Source organism: Bombina bombina, chromosome 1, assembly GCF_027579735.1.
Source record: "Bombina bombina isolate aBomBom1 chromosome 1, aBomBom1.pri, whole genome shotgun sequence".
Taxonomy (NCBI): Eukaryota; Metazoa; Chordata; class Amphibia; order Anura; family Bombinatoridae; genus Bombina; species Bombina bombina.
Genome location: NC_069499.1, coordinates 552746504 through 552762727, shown reverse-complemented (window position 1 = coordinate 552762727; position 16224 = coordinate 552746504). Strand labels below are relative to the sequence as shown.

At 38.1% G+C, this 16224-nt stretch overlaps 1 protein-coding gene across 1 annotated transcript in view; it reads left to right on the top strand.

Annotated features, from left to right (window-relative positions):
- The window catches only part of LOC128645612 (aldehyde oxidase 1-like), a 365796-nt gene that overhangs the window by 177458 nt on the left and 172114 nt on the right, over positions 1 to 16224 (top strand). The window contains exons 19-20 of the mRNA XM_053698719.1: positions 11338 to 11460; positions 11913 to 12009. Of these exons, the coding sequence (XP_053554694.1) occupies positions 11338 to 11460; positions 11913 to 12009 (220 nt within the window). The remainder of the gene's footprint in view (positions 1 to 11337; positions 11461 to 11912; positions 12010 to 16224) is intronic.

The window sequence follows — 16224 nt, the reverse complement described above, 5'->3', positions numbered from 1 at the left end:
CCAGTGAGTGCTTATTACCACAAACTTATATATATATATATATATATATATATATATATATATATATATATACACTGTACTGTGCAAAAGTCTTAGGCCACCATTAGAATACTTGTTTTAGCAATGGTATGATGACCCTATATAAATATTTCTCAGTCTCCGTATTAGAATACAACCAAAAAATACAGGATATCTGTATGCAGTATCAAAAAAAGAAAATAAATAAGAAAAAAACTGCTTCTATAGGCTAAATTGGCAAGTATTTAGTGTGACCTCCCCTTACACTTGAGCAATAGCAGGAACCTGGCTCATGTAAACCTTAATACAATAGAACCATAATTAATGTCATTGCTAACACCTGTATTTATCCTACTATTTCACGTAAAAATGACTGCTGTGAAAAAATGACTATTACACCAGGTTTGTGCAAGACATGCTTGAGCATTACATATGCATGTGGTATGAGTTTAATTCATTGTAAGCTTGCTAATAAGACCAACTTGCAATCACATAATTCCATTCAAAATGCCAAAGATCACAGAATTTGATAGACATAAAATCATACTTTTGCAGCAGCAAGGCCACTCTCAAAGGGAAGGGAAATCAGCAAACAAACTGGATACACAAGATGTGGTATTCAAGCTGTTGTAAATATATTTGAAGAATAAGGAGAGTTCAAGGACAAAAAAGGGCTGGAAGGCCAAGAAAACTTTCAAAATTTGATGAGAAGTTTCTCAGAGTTTCTTCCTTGAGAGACTGGAAGAATTCTAGCAAGGACCTGGATCAGCATCTGGCAGCTTCATCTGGATGCCAAGATGACCCTTCTGCAGTCCGAAGAAGTTTGATTAGGAATAATCTTTGTGGAAGGGTAGCAACCAAGAAACCACTTTTTTGAAGTGGAACAGGGTGAAAAGTCCAAGATATATATATATATATATATATATATAGATCAGTGGAAAAGAGTTTTATGGAGTGATGAATCCAAGTTTAAAAGTTCTGGGTCCAATCGACGACAATATGTGAGAAGAAGAGTTGGATAGAGATGGAAGAATGAGGGCTTGCGGCATTCAGTAAGACATGGTGGAGGGGCTGTCCGGGTTTGGGGCTACATTTCTGCTAGTGGTGTTGGCGATATTGTTCGAATTGATGGGATCATGAATGTTGAAAAGTACAGACAAGTTTTAATTAATCATGCCATTCCTTCTGGAAAGCACCTGATTGGGAATGGTTTTATTTTTCAGCATGGTTACGATCCCAAGCACACTGCTCATGCAGTAAAATCAAATTTGGAGAGAAAAAAACAGATGATTAAACACTGACAGTCATGGACTGGCCTTCACAGAGTCCAGATCTGAATATTATAGAGGCAATATGGGATCACCTGGACAGAGAAAGAAATAAAAAGACCACCTAAATCTAAAGAAGAACTCTGGGAAGTGCTGAAAGAAGCCTGGTATAATATACCAGAAGATTACTTCACAAAACTTCAAGACAGTCTCCATAAAAGAGTTCAAGATGTGCTTAGTGCCAAGGGAGGTCACACTAAATATTGACTTTTGCCTAAAGAAGCCATTTTGTTCTGCAAATTGTGTTTTTTTATATTTTGTGTACATATTTCTTGTATTTTCAGTTTTTATTGAATTAAACAGACCAAAAAATAAATATGGATGGTCATTAAAACTTTGCTAAAACAACAAATCTACTGGTGGTCTAAGACTTTTGCACAGTACTGTATATACACATAAATATACATATTTAGGCATGGGTATGTATGTATCCCTATGTTAAAGACCTTTGCATGCCATTTTTTGTGACCTTATATCTTGAAGCCCTTATAACTTTTTTTATTCAATATTTTTTTAAATAAATTTTATTAGACGGTGTTATGAGTGCAACTGTACTGTTAAATATAATTTTGATGTGTTTGTGCAACGTTTTTTGTCTAACAGTTAACCAGAGTTCTGAGGTTATGGTAATCATTCTAGCGTAAATCGTAATTGCTCTTAATCATTTACATTTACTTTCAACTTGTAATATGGGCGTAATTATTGTGCGCAAACGATAGCACTCCACTTGTAATATAGCCCTGTATGGGTACTATTGGTAATAATAAGGAGATCTGTTGTAGTTTTTAAGATGATTAATTGATCTGCAAGGATATTTTGATATGGTAATGGGGTTATTTACTTAGAGGATGAGGGGAAGCAAATTGATAAGGTGGATTGACTCAGATTGTATTTGTACTCTTTCCCACTTCTCTTTTTTTTATGGAGAATTGTATTTTAATTGCTGTTGTGTTTTATATTTTTTGTTATATTGATTAAATAAAAAATAAATCATTTTAAAAAAATTATACTCAAACTGTTCACTAGGGAACGATGACACTGAAAGTAAAAATTGAATTGTAGGTAATTGAACTCAGACTGTTCATTTTGTATTACTTTACATCAGTTCCCATACTTTTGCCTCCATCACCCTTTGGGTCCATAACTCACCATTAGCAGTGCATGACTTCTAATGAAGATAACAATACACTACAATTTTAAATAGTAACAGTTAATTAAATATTTATTCAGATTTAAAATGAAATTTCCTTGGTTTACAAAAATGGATTTATCAGCCAATCTGGGATTTCTATCATAAGAAGGTCCTGAAATCTATCAGAGATGTCCTTATGCAGCATATCAAAATGGTCACAGAAAGCTTGCATATTACCATCCTGTAGCTCACCTTTCTTTCTAGCATAGAAAGCCTTGGACATTGATACGGCTCACAATAGCCCAAGACAGAGAAGAATCTGGCCCCTATTTATGAAAGTCTGGCGGACCTGATCCGACAGTGCGGATCAGGTCCGCCGGACCTCGCTGAATACGGCGAGCAATATGCTCGCCATATTCAGCATTGCACCATGGGGCATATCTATCAAGCTCCGAATGGAGCTTGATGCCCCGTGTTTCTGGCAAACCTACAGGCTCGCCAGAAACAGCAGTTATGAAGAAGCGGTCACAAAGACTGCTGCTCCATAACCTGTCCGCCTGCTCTGAGCAGGCGGACAGACATCGCCGGAAATCAACCCAGTCAAGTACAATCGGGTTTATTGACACCCCCTGCTGGCGGCCTATTGGCCGCGAGTCTGCAGGGGGCGGCGTTGCAACAGCAGCTCTTGTGAGCTGCTGGTGCAATGCTGAATCTGACAGACCTTGATAAATAGAGGCCTATGTGTCTTCAAAAACTCTACAACAGTGTTAAGTAGCTTGTAAAACTACTCATACACTTGCTGATTGGTAACCAAAAGATTAAAAATCTTCACCCTTCTCAACACTGCTTCCAGAAGTTCCAATCATTGAGAGCCTGTGTTTTAATTTTATTTACTGCAATAATTACAGTTTTTAATGATTTGTACAGCCAAAAACATTTTTTTTGCGACCAAATGTTGGCAATGAATGGCACATTAAATAGTAAAGGGATCAGGCATTAGTTTTTTTTAAATGTATTTATTTTAATTAAGCAACACAACCGATCAGTTGTTAATGGTGTTCCATCAGTTGAACAAGCAAGTTTATTAGTTAACAAAAAAATTCTGTCTGTGAAGAACTGATCAATAACATAAAAAAATGACTCTGCTGAAAGGAATTGTATTATTGGGAAAACCATCATAAGGCAGCTGTATGCAAAGCTACTCAGACAAGCACAACAGGCCTTTGCTTTTCTTGCTACTAATTGAACCAACAATTTTAAACTGTGCAGTGTATTTGCTAATGCGCAGAGCTGCAAGTACAAGTAGCTGCCATCTATTACAATTGGAAAATATGTAATTTGCTGATAAACCCGAACTTTAAAAAAAGGAAAAGTTTTGAAAGCAATGGGCAGTAAAGCTTTAAATATAAAGGTGGAAGTTTTTTTTACTTTAGACATCTAAACTAAAGCACAGCACTCCTTACCTACTAGTGAAGGCTTTAGTGTCCCTTCCACTGTTCATGCATATTAATGTAACCTTTGGGTTAGGACAGCCCAATTTGTGAACCCATAAATTATATGGATTTTATAAATTCACTTTCAGGCTCATTAAACCCTTGTATTATCTTTATTTAATTACATATTGTAATAATGAAAGATCATTTCAGGATGACTACAACTTGCTAATTATTAATTACTCAAATGGAAATCAATGCTGAAACAATATATCATTTCTTATTTCCCCTCTGCTGCTAATGTACAGGTAGCCCTCAATTTTATGCAGGGGTTAGGTTCCTGAAGGAATGGTTGTAAAAAAAAAACCGGTGTAAACTAAAACCCAGTATATAATGTAAGTCAATGTGAAATTTAGGGAGTTAGGTCCCAGGCCCCACTCAAAATTGACATAAGTAACATAATACATTATATATATGTATACAGTATAAATAAAGCTTTTGAAATGAATACTATTAATGCTAAACAGCATTATAAACAGTATACAATAACCACACTTGAAATAAAAATGAGTTTAGAGCAGCACATTTACCATATGCATTTTTTTTTTGCAAACAAAACTGTAAGGCCTCTGCATTGACAACAATGGAATAAACTAAGTTTAATTAAAGGGATAGTCTAGTCAAAATTAAACATTCATGATTCAGATAGAGCAGGCAATATTAAGCAACTTTATAATTTACTCCTATTATCAAATTTTCTTTGTTCTTTTGGTATCGTTATTTGAAAAAGCAAGAATGTAACCATAGGAGCCGGCCCATTTTTGGTTCAGCACCTGGGTACCAAGAGAACGAAGAAAAATTGATAATAGGAGTAAATTAGAAAGTTGCTTAAAATTGCATGCTCTATCTGAATCATGAAAGTTTCATTTTGACTAGACTATTCCTTTAGCTTCAACTGAGTGTATGTGTGTGTCAGTGTGTGTGTGTGTGTACAATGTGTGTGTTTGTCTGTGTGAGTGTTTCTGTGTGTGCATGTACAGTATGTGTATGTGTGTGTCTGTGTGAGTGTACAATTTGTGTGTTTGTCTGTGTGAGTGTTTCTGTGTGTGCATGTACAGTATGTGTGTGTGTGTCTGTGTGTCAGTGTGTCTGTGTGCATGTGTATGTACAGTATGTGTGTGTGTACAATGTGTGTGTTTGTCTGTGTGAGTGTTTCTGTGTGTGCATGTACAGTATGTGTGTGTGTGTCTGTGTGTCAGTGTGTCTGTGTGCATGTGTATGTACAGTATGTGTGTGTGTACAATGTGTGTGTCTGTGTGAGTGTTTCTGTGTGTGCATGTACAGTATGTGTGTGTGTGTCTGTGTGTCAGTGTGTCTGTGTGCATGTGTATGTACAGTATGTGTGTGTGTACAATGTGTGTGTTTGTCTGTGTGAGTGTTTCTGTGTGTGCATGTACAGTATGTGTATGTGTGTGTCTGTGTGTCAGTGTGTCTGTGGGCATGTGTATGTACAGTATGTGTGTGTGTACAATGTGTGTGTTTGTCTGTGTGAGTGTTTCAGTGTGTGCATGTACAGTATGTGTATGTGTGTGTCTGTGTGAGTGTACAATGTGTGTGTTTGTCTGTGTGAGTGTTTCTGTGTGTGCATGTACAGTATGTGTGTGTGTGTCTGTGTGTCAGTGTGTCTGTGTGCATGTGTATGTACAGTATGTGTGTGTGTACAATGTGTGTGTTTGTCTGTGTGAGTGTTTCTGTGTGTGCATGTACAGTATGTGTATGTGTGTGTCTGTGTGTCAGTGTGTCTGTGGGCATGTGTATGTACAGTATGTGTGTGTGTACAATGTGTGTGTTTGTCTGTGTGAGTGTTTCAGTGTGTGCATGTACAGTATGTGTATGTGTGTGTCTGTGTGAGTGTACAATGTGTGTGTTTGTCTGTGTGAGTGTTTCTGTGTGTGCATGTACAGTATGTGTGTGTGTGTCTGTGTGTCAGTGTGTCTGTGTGCATGTGTATGTACAGTATGTGTGTGTGTACAATGTGTGTGTGTGTCTGTGTGAGTGTTTCTGTGTGTGCATGTACAGTATGTGTGTGTGTGTCTGTGTGTCAGTGTGTCTGTGTGCATGTGTATGTACAGTATGTGTGTGTGTACAATGTGTGTGTCTGTGTGAGTGTTTCTGTGTGTGCATGTACAGTATGTGTGTGTGTGTCTGTGTGTCAGTGTGTCTGTGTGCATGTGTATGTACAGTATGTGTGTGTGTACAATGTGTGTGTTTGTCTGTGTGAGTGTTTCTGTGTGTGCATGTACAGTATGTTTATGTGTGTGTCTGTGTGTCAGTGTGTCTGTGTGCATGTGTATGTACAGTATGTGTGTGTGTACAATGTGTGTGTATGTGTGAGTATTTCTGTGTGTGCATGTACAGTATGTGTATGTGTGTGTCTGTGTGTCAGTGTGTCTGTGTGCATGTGTATGTACAGTATGTCTGTGTGTGTGTACAATGTGTGTGTTTGCGTGAGTGTTTCTGTGTGTGCATGTACAGTATGTGTGTGAATGTGTCTGTCTGTGTGTGTGACTGTGCTAGTCACACTGAGAAGGCAGTCAGTCAATGGGGGCACTGGGGACAGATCCAAAGGCAGACTATACTGCATGGAAAATGCCTGGCAGTCGCTGGAACAGAACAAATGTCTACATATGAGCTGAGCTGTGGAGATGGACCTTTATTAGCCCTGTCAGTAGGATGCGAAACCACTAATGGCGGCTCTACTCCAGCCTGCCGCTCAAGATGCCTGCCTCACCTGTGCCGTGGCTATCACGTGAATCGCTGGGCTGTAAACAAAAGATGTACTGCTCCATAATGACGTATCGGCTGAACGCCTCTGTTCCAGGCTACCCTCATGGGCTCCTGACCCACGTAGATCAAGTGCATGGAAATACTCGGCTAGATTTGGAGTTTTGTCGGTAACGACCCGAAAAACTAACGCCGGCTTTTTTCTGGCCGCACCATAAAAATAACTCTGGTATTGAGAGTCCACATAAAGGCTGCGTTAGGCTCCAAAAAAGGAGCGTAGAGCATTTTTAACGCAGCTTCAACTCTCGATACCAGAGTTGCTTACGCAAGCGGCCAGCCTCAAAAACGTGCTCGTACACGATTTTCCTATAGGAAACAATGGGGCTGTTTGAGCTGAAAAAAAACCTAACACCTGCAAAAAAGCCGCGTTCAGCTCCTAACGCAGCCCCATTGTTTGCTATGCGGAAACACTTCCTACGTCTGCACCTAACACCCTAACATGTACCCCGAGTCTAAACACCCCTAGCCTTACACTTATTAGCCCCTAATCTGCCGCCCCCGCTATCGCTGACCCCTGCATATTATTTTTAACCCCTAATCTGCCGCTCCGTAAACCGCCGCTACTTACATTATCCTTTTGTACCCCTAATCTGCTGCCCCTAACACCGCCGACCCATATTTTATATTTATTAACCCCTAATCTGCCGCCCACAACGTCGCCTCCACCTAACTACACTTATTAACCCCTAATCTACCGAGCGGACCTGAGTGCTACTATAATAAAGTTATTAACCCCTAATCCGCCTCACTAACCCTATAATAAATAGTATTAACCCCTAATCTGCCCTCCCTAACATCGCCAACACCTAACTTCAATTATTAACCCCTAATCTGCCGACCGGAGCTCACCGCTATTCTAATAAATGTATTAACCCCTAAAGCTAAGTCTAACCCTAACACTAACACCCCCCTAAATTAAATATAATTTACATCTGACGAAATTAATTAACTCTTATTAAATAAATTATTCCTATTTAAAGATAAATACTTACCTGTCAAATAAATCCTAATATAGCTACAATATAAATTATAATTATATTATAGCTATTTTAGGATTTATATTTATTTTACAGGCAACTTTGTAATTATTTTAAACAGGTACAATAGCTATTAAATAGTTAAGAACTATTTAATAGCTAAAATAGTTAAAATAATTACAAATTTACCTGTAAAATAAATCCTAACCTAAGTTACAATTAAACCTAACACTATACTATCAATAAATTAATTAAATAAACTACCTAAAATTACCTACAATTAACCTAACACTACACTATCAATAAATTAATTAAATACAATTCCTACAAATAAATACAATTAAATAAACTAGCTAAATTACAAAAAATAAAAAAGAACTAAGTTACAAAAAATAAAAAAATATTTACAAACATAAGAAAAATATTACAACAATTTTAAACTAATTACACCTACTCTAAGCCCCCTAATAAAATAACAAAGACCCCCAAAATAACAAAATGCCCTACCCTATTCTAAATTACTACATTTCAAAGCTCTTTTACCTTACCAGCCCTGAACAGGGCCCTTTGCGGGGCATGCCCCAAGAAATTCAGCTCTTTTGCCTGTAAAAAAAAACATACAATACCCCCCCCAACATTACAACCCACCACCCACACATACCCCTAATCTAACCCAAACCCCCCTTAAATAAACCTAACACTAAGCCCCTGAAGATCTTCCTACCTTGTCTTCACCCTACCAGGTTCACCGATCCGTCCTGAAGAGCTCCTCCGATGTCCTAATCCAAGCCCAAGCGGGGGGCTGAAGAGGTCCATGATCCGGCTGAAGTCTTCATCCAAGCGGGAGCTGAAGAGGTCCATGATCCGGATGAAGTCTTCGAACAACGGCATCTTCAATCTTCTTTCTTCTGGATCCATCTTGCAGACCTCCGACGCGGAACATCCTCTTCTCCCGACGCCTACTAGCCGAATGACGGTTCCTTTAAGGGACGTCATCCAAGATGGCGTCCCTCGAATTCCGATTGGCTGATAGGATTCTATCAGCCAATCGGAATTAAGGTAGGAAAATTCTGATTGGCTGATGGAATCAGCCAATCAGAATCAAGATCAATCCGATTGGCTGATCCAATCAGCCAATCAGATTGAGCTCGCATTCTATTGGCTGATCGGAACAGCCAATAGAATGCAAGCTCAATCTGATTGGCTGAAGACTTCAGCCGGATCATGGACCTCTTCAGCCCCCCGCTTGGGCTTGGATTAGGACATCGGAGGAGCTCTTCAGGACGGATCGGTGAACCTGGTAGGGTGAAGACAAGGTAGGAAGATCTTCAGGGGCTTAGTGTTAGGTTTATTTAAGGGGGGTTTGGGTTAGATTAGGGGTATGTGGGTGGTGGGTTGTAATGTTGGGGGGGGGGTATTGTATGTTTTTTTTACAGGCAAAAGAGCTGAATTTCTCAGGGCTGGTAAGGTAAAAGAGCTTTGAAATGTAGTAATTTAGAATAGGGTAGGGCATTTTGTTATTTTGGGGGTCTTTGTTATTTTATTAGGGGGCTTAGAGTAGGTGTAATTAGTTTAAAATTGTTGTAATATATTTCTTATGTTTGTAAATATTTTTTTTATTTTTTGTACTTTAGCTAGTTTATTTAATTGTATTTATTTGTAGGAATTGTATTTAATTAATTTATTGATAGTGTAGTGTTAGGTTAATTGTAGGTAATTGTAGGTAGTTTATTTAATTAATTTATTGATAGTATAGTGTTAGGTTTAATTGTAACTTAGGTTAGGATTTATTTTACAGGTAAATTTGTAATTATTTTAACTATTTTAGCTATTAAATAGTTCTTAACTATTTAATAGCTATTGTACCTGGTTAAAATAATTACAAAGTTGCCTGTAAAATAAATATTAATCCTAAAATAGCTATAATATAATTATAATTTATATTGTAGCTATATTAGGGTTTATTTTACAGGTAAGTATTTAGCTTTAAATAGGAATAATTTATTTAATAAGAGTTAATTAATTTCGTTAGATTTAAATTATATTTAACTTAAGGGGGTGTTAGTGTTAGTGTTAGACTTAGCTTTAGGGTTTAATACATTTATTAGAATAGCGGTGAGCTCCGGTCGGCAGATTAGGGGTTAATAATTGAAGTTAGGTGTCGGCGATGTTAGGAAGGGCAGATTAGGGGTTAATACTATTTATTATAGGGTTAGTGAGGCGGATTAGGGGTTAATAACTTTATTATAGTAGCGGTGCGGTCCGCTCGGCAGATTAGGGGTTAATAAGTGTAGGCAGGTGGAGGCGACGTTGAGGGGGGCAGATTAGGGGTTAATAAATATAATATAGGGGTCGGCGGTGTTAGGGGCGGCAGATTAGGGGTACATAGCTATAATGTAGGTGGCGGCGCTTTGCGGTCGGCAGATTAGGGGTTAATTATTGTAGGTAGCTGGCGGCGACGTTGTGGGGGGCAGATTAGGGGTTAATAAATATAATACAGGGGTCGGCGGTGTTAGGGGCAGCAGATTAGGGGTACATAAGTATAACGTAGGTGGCGGTCGGCAGATTAGGGGTTAAAAAAAAATATTCGAGTGTCGGCGATGTGGGGGGACCTCGGTTTAGGGGTACATAGGTAGTTTATGGGTGTTAGTGTACTTTAGAGCACAGTAGTTAAGAGATTTATAAACCGGCGTTAGCCCAGAAAGCTCTTAACTACTGACTTTTTTCCTGCGGCTGGAGTTTTGTCGTTAGATGTCTAACGCTCACTTCAGAAACGACTCTAAATACCGGAGTTAGAAAGATCCCATTGAAAAGATAGGATACGCAATTGACGTAAGGGGATCTGCGGTATGGAAAAGTCGCGGCTGGAAAGTGAGCGTTAGACCCTATTTTGAGTGACTCCAAATACCGGCGGTAGCCTAAAACCAGCGTTAGGAGCCTCTAACGCTGGTTTTCACGGCTAACGCCAAACTCCAAATCTAGGTCACTGTTTTTTTTAACAAACTTTGACTTCTCAGTAGTGGCCACCTGGTGCTATTCTGAAACGTAGCAAACTGATGCGTCCTAAACCGAGGGCCATCTGAATAGGCTTCATTTAGCACATACTGTATATGTATTATTATACTCCTATTGAAAGTATAATACAGCAAATACTAGAACTTGTCAACTGTATAGAGAGTAACATTGTCCTTTGTTTTCTTTTTCATCAGATTTGCAGAGCAGACAATCTTTATATATATATATATATATATATATATATATATATATATATATATATATATATATATATATACTTTCTGTTTGACTGGTTATTATTATTAACAATCTAGAACAATGAGGGATAGACTGCATTCTTTTATGTTTTATGACAAATCAAAACAATTTGTTTTCTATAATTATATTATATAATATACATTTAGACATTCTTTTTCATTATTTGGGATCCATTATAGGGTTTTTAATGTTATATTTACTGCAGGAATTTTTGGGTTTTTATTTTTGTAGTCTTTTTTGTATCTTTGCAAAGACTACTTTATAAAAGTAAAATTTCATTACAATGTTTCTTTATGTTATCATAAATTTAATCTAGTGTTCTTTGGTTTCAGGTTAACTGCGTCGGTCAAGTAATTTGTGCTGTAGTGGCAAATACTCCAGAACACGCAAGACGTGCTGCAGCTAAAGTGAAGATAAGCTATGAAAACCTGGAGCCTGTCATTCTCACTATGGAGGTGATCCAGCTGCATTGATTTACCACAACCTTCATACTATGCTTTGTTCGTAATTGAAAAGTGCCAGTATTTCAGTATCTATCTACCCAATAAGTTTCAGTCAGTTTGGTTATATCTGAAGAAAAGAACCTCCTAGATTTTCTGTACTTTCGAATGTGACACCCCTGACACTTTAACATTTGTTTGTTTTCAATAATAGGTCAGTTGGAATATACTGCATAATACTGACCAAGAACTCAGATAAAAAAAATTAGGACAGAATATAAATGTTTGAATTGTACTATTATCAGGAGGGCACACTATCTAGTACCAATAGAAAAGAATACTGACAACTAAGTGCTTAATGTGATATGATGAAATATCTATTAATGAATGATAATGATTACGTATTTGCATAAAGTCTCAAATACTTGGTCTACCAAAGTTGAAATGTAACCCCTTTTAATTCGCAGGATGCAATAAAATACAAATCATTCTATGAACCAATTAAAAAAGTCATCCATGGAAATACTGAAGAGGCATTTAAAACAGCTGATCAAATATTTGAGGGTATGTACTGTAGGTTATTACGTACAACACAATGAGAACCTAAACTGTGACGTGTTCAATTGTTTCAGGGAGGTAGAGTTCAATCCTGAAGATCACTTGATTGCACATTATTCTAAAGTAATTATCCTTTCTATTCTATATAATCTATTTAAAATAATTTGGACCACAATAACAGATACTTTACATAAGGACACCATGTGAAACCTATTCCAATCCTCCTAAAAGATATAAAGCACAGGTTTTGGAATTAATTTTACATTAAAAAGGTTTCAACAGTATTGTATGGCTTGCAACTGAAAAACAAGTAAGAAGTTTTGCACATGCTAACCAAAAAAAAATCACTACTTTGTTTTCTCTTTAATGTGATAAAACAGTGCTCCTTTAGTTTAAAATTGTGTTAAATGGAAGTAAGCATAAAAAGAAACAGATTGTTTCAAAAAAACAGCAAACAACTTACAGGCATACCTTTTTTTTATTGCACTTCGCTTTATTGTGCTTCGCAGATATTGCTCTTTTTACAAATTGGTTTGTGGCAACCCCTGTGTCGAGCAAGTCTATTGGTGCACTTTTTCCAACATATATAGTATATATGTTGTACCAGTATCTATATGTATATAATATACACATATAAACACATTCATATTGTTAACCGTGTCTTGCATCTCTTCCACATATTCCACCCTGTTGTCCACTTCAGCTATATCCTTTCTCATTTTTGCCATCTCTGTTGTGATCACATTTTTAAGGGAATCAAAATCCTCCTTAGACGGTAACTTTGCAATATCTTCCTTTAGTTGGGAAGCATATTCCATTGAAATAGATACTGAGGGTGTCTGAGAATCTTTATTTGAATCATTGCCCTTCTGTTGATCCGCATGATTCTGGATTGCAGATTCTTGAGGGGAAAAAAGTTGCTAACAGGGGTGATTAGTGTAGCTTCCACTTTGGGAGTTTTTTTTAGCTTGGGTGCTTTTCTAGTTGCCATAATGAGATGTTTTATTATATATTTGTGGTGGTATTCCTGTGCAGCAGCGCCTTACAAAGGGAGATGTGTCCCAAATTAAAATGATATCTTCAATGTTTTCCCAATAGTGCACAAACAGATGATATCCACTTATACAAAGATTATGATCTATTTATTGATTATAGCTATAGATCATTTTATATTTTGCAGTTCTTTGCTATGTGTGAGAGAAGGGATAATTCTCTTCTTTTATGGAAGTGCGTCACACCTTAGGACTCCATTATATTAGGCATTACTCCTCTTTGCATAAAGTGTTACCCTTCATTTGGCCCCAGCAAAAGATCTTTTGGGCTGCTTGTTAATCCTAAATAGGGTAATGTCCTCTCACCGGGTGTTGTGAAAGACCCGTTGTTAACATGTGGGCCCGTTGTTAACATGTGGGCCACTTCGTTTTATTCACCTCGGCCTGTCAATTGAGGATTTCCGTAGCGGGTGTTTCCTGCGGCTGTCAAGTGCGGCTAAAGTAGAAAAAGTTGATCCGTAAGGAAGGATCGTTATTTATACCTCACATTCAGCTGGATGTACCAGTCTCTGATGGAGTATTGTGAGGATATAGTGGCTGGCTTGCACGGAGCTCTAAACGATTGCGGCCATTTCACTCCTGGCTAGGCTCTGTCCCATATATACTATAATTGCATTTGTAATGTCCGTCGCCGTCGGCAGTTGCGCATGCATCCTCAATGGAATGCTGACAGCGCAAGGACAAAATAATTCACCTGGATTTCGGAAATGGCAGGGTGGTGAAAGAATCCACCTGGATGCAGCGAAGGCAAACAGAGCATTACAAAAGCAAAAACTAACCGCCTGCATCAAGTATTAAAAAAAAAAAAACACGCCCGCACAAAGTATAACTAAAAAAAAAACGAACCTCCCACCCGAAGTATTAACACCTAAACCGCAAACCCCCACATCGCAAAATAATAAAGTAATTTACCCCTTAATCCCTTAACCGTCAACCACCCACATCGCAATAAACCTATTTACCCTATAAACCCCTAAACCGCAAAAGCCCTACATCGCAATAAACCTATTGACCCTATTAACCTCTAAACTGCAAAACTCCCACATCGCAATAAACCTATTTACCCTATTAACCCCTAAACCGCAAATCCCCTACATTGCAATAAACCTGTTTACCCTATTAACCCCTAAACTGCAAAACTCCCACATCACAATAAACCTAATTAACTAATTAATCCCTTAAACCGCCAAAACTCACAACGCAAATAACTATTTAAATAACTAAGTCCCTTAACCTAACACCCCCTAACCTAACACCCCCTTAAATAAACTCAAATTCCCTAAACTAATACATTCTAAAGTTACAAAAAAAACCTAAGTTTACAAAAATAAAAAAGGCTAACATTACATAAAATAAAAAATCAAATTACCAAATTTTACAAAATTAAACCTAATCCCTATGAAAATAAAAAGCCCCCCAAAATAAAAACACCCCTACTCTAAGAATAAACTACCAGTAGTCCTTGAAAGGGCTTTTTGCAGGGCATTGCCCCAAGATAATCAGCTCTTTTACAAAAAACACACAAAGCCCCTTCTAACAGTAACCCCACCCCCCCACCCAACAAACCCCCTATAATAAAAAAACCTAACACTAAAAAAAACCTAAACTACCCATTGCCCTGTTAGGGCATTTGTTTGGGCATTGCCCTTAAAAGGACATTTAGCTATTTTACTGCTCATCCCTAATCTAAATAAAACAACCCCCCCCCAAAAAAAAAACCTTAAAAAAAATCTAAATCTAATCCCCAGGTTGCTACTCACCATTCCTGAAGTCCGACGGAGAAGATCTTCTTCCAGATGGGTCCATCATCTTCATCCACAGCGATGATGTTAGGGGGAACTTTGTGTGTTTTTTGTAAAAGAGTTGATTATCTTGGGGCAATGCCCTGCAAAAAGCCCTTTTAAGGGCTACTGGTAGTTTTCACAATACATTTTTGCTACTTTGGAGCTGATAAATGGGCCTCTATATCTGTTGCTTACATAAATAAACATTTTCATTAGGTTTGCCAAATAGGCAGCGAGATTACGAGTTTTGCGTTAGGAGCTGTGCGGTGCTAACGTGCAGTTTTTTCTCACCGATCACTTACCTACAGCGCTGGTATAACGCATTTTTATAAACCCGGCGTTAAAAGGCAAGAAGTGAGCGTAAAGCAAAATTGAGCTCCTTACCGCACTCCAATACCAGCGCTGCTTAAGTCAGCAGTGAGCTGGTTATACGTCTTCGTGCACGATTTGCCCATAGACATTAATGGGGAGAGCCGGCTGAGAAAAAGTCTAACACCTGCCAAAAAGCAGCGTAAAACTCAGTAACGCAGGGGAAACACATTTTATGTTTACACCTAACACCCTAACATGAACCAGAGTCTAGACACCTCTAATCTTACACTTATTAACCCCTAATCTGCCGTCCCCGACATCTCCGACACCTACATTATATTTACTATCCCCTAATCTGCCGCTCCGGACATCACCGCCACCTACATTATACTTATTAACCCCTAATCTGCCGCCCCCAGCGTCACCACCACTATATTAAATTTATTAACCCCTAACTAGTCTAACCCTAACCCTAGGTGGCGGCGATTTTAGGGGTGGAAGATTAGGGGTTAATAATATTTAACTAGTGTTTGCAAGGCAGGAGTGCGGCGGTTTAGGGGTTAATATGTTTATTCTAGTGGCGGCGATGTCCGGAGCGGCAGATTAGGGGTTAAAAATTGTATTATAGTATTTGCGATGCGGGAGGGCCTCGGATTAGGGGTTAATAGGTAGTTTATGGGTGTTAGTGTACTTTTTCAGCACTTTAGTTATGAGTTTTATGCTACGGCGTTGTAGTGTAAAACTCATAACTACTGACTTTAAAATGCGTTACGGATCTTGTCGGTATAGGGTGTACCGCTCACTTTTTGGCCTCCCAGGACAAACTCGTAATACCAGCGCTATGGAAGTCCCATAGAAAAAAGGGTTTACGATAAGACCAAAAAAGTGTGCGGGGTCCCTAAACCTGCAAGACTCGTAATAGCAGCGATAGTGAAAAAGCAGCTTTAGGACCTGTTAACGCTACTTTTTTACCTTACCTCAAAACGCATAATCTAGCCGAGGGTTTAGCTAAACAGATATATTTATTATATATATAGGACAGTTGAATATAAAAAAAGGCTGTCACTACATCT